Below are 4,773 nucleotides of genomic sequence, written 5' to 3' on the forward strand. Positions count from 1 at the left end.
CTATTTTTTAAAAGGCAATAGAAATGAATATGGTGCATAATAATGCATTTTGTGAGTACATTTCAAAGAATTTTGGCCAAACTTGTAAAAATAGTGGAGGATCCCTTTAAGATAAACTTACGCTTTTGTTAGAAGATTAGATTTAGAGCTAATAGCTTGCCTGTTTTAGATGGCGAGCAATATTTAGAAAGGATTTACGAGATGAACCTAATTAAATCTAATATCTATGGAAAATACATTTCTTTATACCCATCTGCACAGATTTCAGAGCCAAATTTGGAACAAGAAGTTACCAATTTGACACACAGGCATTAATACAAAACATCAACCTAGCATCTCGTGGTTGTGGTTGTTATGACAGGAATTTGAACCATGAAAGAAGAGGCTGCGTGCAGGACAAAGTATTCTCCTCTTCATTGGGACAGAACTCACCATTGTCTGTTTCTCAACATAATCACAAATTAATTGAACATGCTGCTTAAAATGTGGGCCCCCTTCTCACACTGCACATCAAGGCCTTTGCTAACCTTTCAAATGATCCTTTTTAATTTGTCATGAGCACTATTTATCTTTGAATTATTAAGCAACATTTCATTACAAAACATTAGCATGAAAATATGAGAAAGTCTCATGAATTGTCAACTTTATTGGCAAACAACATGTGACTCATGAGTCTCACAAGTTGAACAGCCTGTGGTTGGGTATTGGCATTGTCTCATTCCACAAAATAAATGTGTTTTTGAAAACAAACACACAAAAATCAAAAACAGAAAGCTACAAAGAAATCATAATTCCCAAGGAATTTATAACACTTTACTTGAATCTTTATACATAAGGCTGACATTACGCTGTTATAAACTGTCATGAGCATGAATAAGGCCGGTGTCATTAAGCTGCCATTAATTGTTGTTCTCCAAATCAGGACACCTTTGGAGTTATGTTGTAATTTTTTAGGTTAGGTGGAGGGATCTAGTGGGGTTAGGTAAGGTTAGGGTTAGGCTTAGGGTTAAGGGTTAGGCTTAAGGTTAGGTAGGGTTAAGGTTAGGGTTAGGGTTACGGTTAGGCTTAGGGTTAAGGGTTAGGGTTAAGGTTAGGTAGGGTTAGGGTTAGGGTCAAATGATTAAGTCACCATCAAACTCTGCAGAAGCCTGATAATGATCCTGGTCATTTCAATCAGGTGTGTTGGAAGAGGGAAACATCTAAAACATGCTGGAGAGGTGCTCTTGAGGACCAGGATTGGGCACCCCTGGGTTAGGGTACCAAAGGGTTAGGGTTAGGTTAACGAAGACACTTAATAGCTGGGTTTCCATTACAGATTTTTGTAAAATAAAAAACTTGTTTCTAAATGTTGACAAAGTATGATTGCACTTTGAACGTGTTTCCGTTCTTTTAAGCAGGAGCCTCGTAACTCTTGTGCAACCTTTGCTGCAGGACCATGGACATTCAGAACTTCCTTACAACACTCCGCATTCCTTTTGTTGTTTCACGTCTAATGTGGCAGTAATCATTTTTAAGTCTAATACTTAGAAATGTCCCGGTCTCCTCTTCTGTTTACAGGTACCTCGTCATGTTTTCTCAGAGAAGTGGTCATGTGACCAGATGCCTCACACCATGTGGCCATTTATATCTGAAATATTTCCTCTTGAAAGCGTAAAAATTTTTTTTTTTTTTTTTTTTTTTAATCAAAATTCAGGTGTTTCCATCACTAGCTTTTATTGCGCTATTTAGATTTTACGCATTTCCAAGGATAATGGAAACACAGCCGATGACAGCCTTCATGACACTATATTCATGCTAATAACAGGTGTCTTGTCATAAAAATGACAGTGTAATGTCAGTTTAAAACTTCAAGTAAAGTGTTACAGAATTTCATCTGTTTTTAAAAAAATCAGCTGATCAGGTTTGGTTGTGGAAGGATCCAAGTTTCCCTGTTCTTCTTTTTTCTGTGCTTCTTGTTGTGTAATGATGTGGCTCTATCTTTGTATTTGCAGGTGTCCAAAGCAGCAGCAGACCTGATGTCATACTGCGAAGCTCATGCCAAAGAGGACCCTCTGTTGTCGCCCGTGCCAGCGTCAGAGAACCCGTTCAGAGAGAAGAAGTTCTTCTGCGTCATCCTGTAATCTCGACCTGGCCCATCAGAAGTCTGCTTAGAGTGGGACTTTGAACTCAGACGTTCAAAATGCATAGAAGTCTTTTAGTGGGAGGGTACGACCAATACTGCCCTCTATCTGTCCTCTGTGCTGTGCGGAGGCAAATTTGAACACCACAGAGTTAAATTGTAATCATTAAAGGGTTGTGATTGTGTGCGGGATGTTGAAGGGTTCTGTGCTATTGGATGAGGATAACAGCCACAGATGTGTTGGATGACTAGTTAACTGGCCAAGTCTTCAGGTCAGGATGTGTACAAACAAAAACAATTGTTAAAATGAACCTAATCATATTTTGTGATGTTTCTTTTGGGACTTCCAGACATTTTTTTTTAAATGTTTTGTAGGCAAAATAAACCCAATGGGACAGCAAGGAAAACCCCAATAACAAATAGACAATACATGATTATTGGAATTGATTTATTTTGTGTTTCTTCCAACTTTACCTTGACCTGTTTCTATCCTTTCATGTGATTGCTGAAGTCTTTCTTTATTAACACTAAGAGGTTAGTGAACACTCTTTACAATGGGATGTTGAACCAGTTGGACTAGGTGACTCTATTTACACCTTTACCATTCTGAAAACCAGTCTGTGTATCAATATCTATCTGACAAATGTGATGCAGTTTGTCTCCTTCAGATACAAAACCTCTTTCTACTGTTTGTATAAAACGACTAGCGAGTAAACTGTGCTGTGCTGTGAGGTCTGAAAGTTTGTCTTTTATTATTTATTGCATGAAAAGGTAAAAAAAAAAAAAAAAAAAAGAAAAGAAAAACTTTTTTACTTTTGTGAAGCAAGGACGGACATCGATCTCGAATTTCAATATCAAAACAAAGCTGACCCAATGCATATTCAGCAAGAATGACAATCAAAAACACAACCATGACAGAAATAGCATGGTTTATTAGAAAATATTTAGTTTAATTTCATCTTTAGCAATTTGAGAGGAAAAGTTATTCTGGAAAAAGCGCTAAAACAAATGCCAAAAATATATGTATAATGTAAGTTTTCAGCATATTTTTTTTTAAAAACTAATATGCGTAAGTGGTTCTGATTTTTTTTTTTTTTTGCAGAATATGAACATGTATTAGTCATCAGAGGCTTCAAAAGGCTAAATCCTATCATTTTAAGGTTGTCATGACTAGAAGTGAAGGAGATTAGGAATTTCTTCATCCAATTTGGAAAAAAATGTGGACGCCAAACAGCATCTTGCATGGGGCTCCAGAAATAGAAATGCCTCTGCTATTATTGGGACTAAAAGACATCTTGCAGTAATTGTGAAAGGAGTTTTTTGCTTATCTGTGGAAAAATGGCAATTTGCTGCCATCTACAGGAATTTAAGTGATATATACCCAATACAATACTTCCACCTTTTCTATGAGACTTAGTGGTAACAAAGAGGAAAAGCCATGTAAACAGGGCTTATTGTCAAAATATCAAATGCAGAGACAGACAAACAGGCCTGGGGCTTACCGTAGCTTCACCAGATGTGTTTGGGGTTCACAATTAATCTACATCTACGGGTGTGGATTTGCTGCTTTTAGTAGCCAAAACATGGTGAAGTCATTACTTGTGGCCTTCAGTAGGTGTTATCTAATACAGATTTCCATGGAGCCGGCCTGTGCTTTGGGCTTTAAGGTCACTCTGACCACAACTATGAGAAGAGGTTATAGATCACAGCAAGAAATAGACAAAGAGGTTCTCAAATGTATCTTATTCAACAAGAACCCTATGGTGCCTTAGTGGTTAGCACGTCTGCCTCACAGTAAGAGTTCAAACCCTGGGGTGGACACTTGGGTCATTTCTGTGTGGAGTTTTCATATTTTCTCCGGGTACTCCGGCTTCTTCCCACAATCTAAAAACATGACCGATAGATTGATTGGAGTCTAGGAGTGTCCAGGGTGTACCCCAGCCTTGTGCCCAGTGTGACCCAGGGTCTGAAGATGGATGGATAAAGATATTATAGCCCGTGCAGTGTGCATGCAGTATGGGTCTCCAAAATACTTCCGGATGTTTCTGGTGTCTTAAAATAGCAAATAGCTATAAGCTGACCAAGAGCTCTTTGCTGGTCCTGGCCTATATGGGGGGCCTAAGATACCAACCAAAATACCTTAACTATATCTTCTCTTTGGCTAATCTTAGACACCCAGCTCATCATCTATCCATCCATTAGTATCCATCTATCCATCCAGTAGTTGGGCGCTAGGCGTGGGACCTGCTGAGGTACACCAGTCCATTGCAGAGCTAACACAAAGACAGACAAGTACTCAGTCCTACGGACATACAACCTAGACATTCCAGTCAACTTTACAGTAATGTTTTTGGATGGTGAGAGGAAACCTTAGTACCAGAAGAAAACCCATGCTTGCAAGGAGAGCATGCAAACACCACAGAGAAATTGACTGAACCCAGGTACTTCTTGTTGTGAGGTATATGTGCTCACCACTACACTACGATGGGAAGAAAAGAAAAAAAAGAATGTCAGAAGTGGGATTCGAACCCACGCCTCCAGAGGAGACTGCGACCTGAACGCAGCGCCTTAGACCGCTCGGCCATCCTGACTGGAAGATCATATCTGGTATTTGCTTATTTTAACACCGGCATAAACCAGCGTTGGATTAACCC

The 4,773-nt window shown here is 39.0% G+C and overlaps 1 protein-coding gene and 1 non-coding gene across 2 annotated transcripts in view; one reads left to right on the top strand and one right to left on the bottom strand.

The window, feature by feature from the left end:
- Positions 1–2,850, top strand: part of gng2 (guanine nucleotide binding protein (G protein), gamma 2) — a 30,589-nt gene extending 27,739 nt beyond the window's left edge. Inside the window, exon 4 of the mRNA XM_028438844.1 lies at positions 1,992–2,850. Coding sequence (XP_028294645.1) covers positions 1,992–2,120 — 129 coding nt within the window. The 3' untranslated portion in view covers positions 2,121–2,850. The remainder of the gene's footprint in view (positions 1–1,991) is intronic.
- Positions 2,851–4,627: 1,777 nt separating this feature from the next.
- trnal-cag (transfer RNA leucine (anticodon CAG)) lies at positions 4,628–4,710 on the bottom strand. Its single transcript has one exon. It is a non-coding gene; the product is annotated as a tRNA-Leu (tRNA).
- Positions 4,711–4,773: the final 63 nt, after the last annotated feature.

This window comes from Gouania willdenowi, chromosome 22 (genome assembly GCF_900634775.1).
Source record: "Gouania willdenowi chromosome 22, fGouWil2.1, whole genome shotgun sequence".
In the NCBI taxonomy this organism is placed as follows: domain Eukaryota; kingdom Metazoa; phylum Chordata; class Actinopteri; order Blenniiformes; family Gobiesocidae; genus Gouania; species Gouania willdenowi.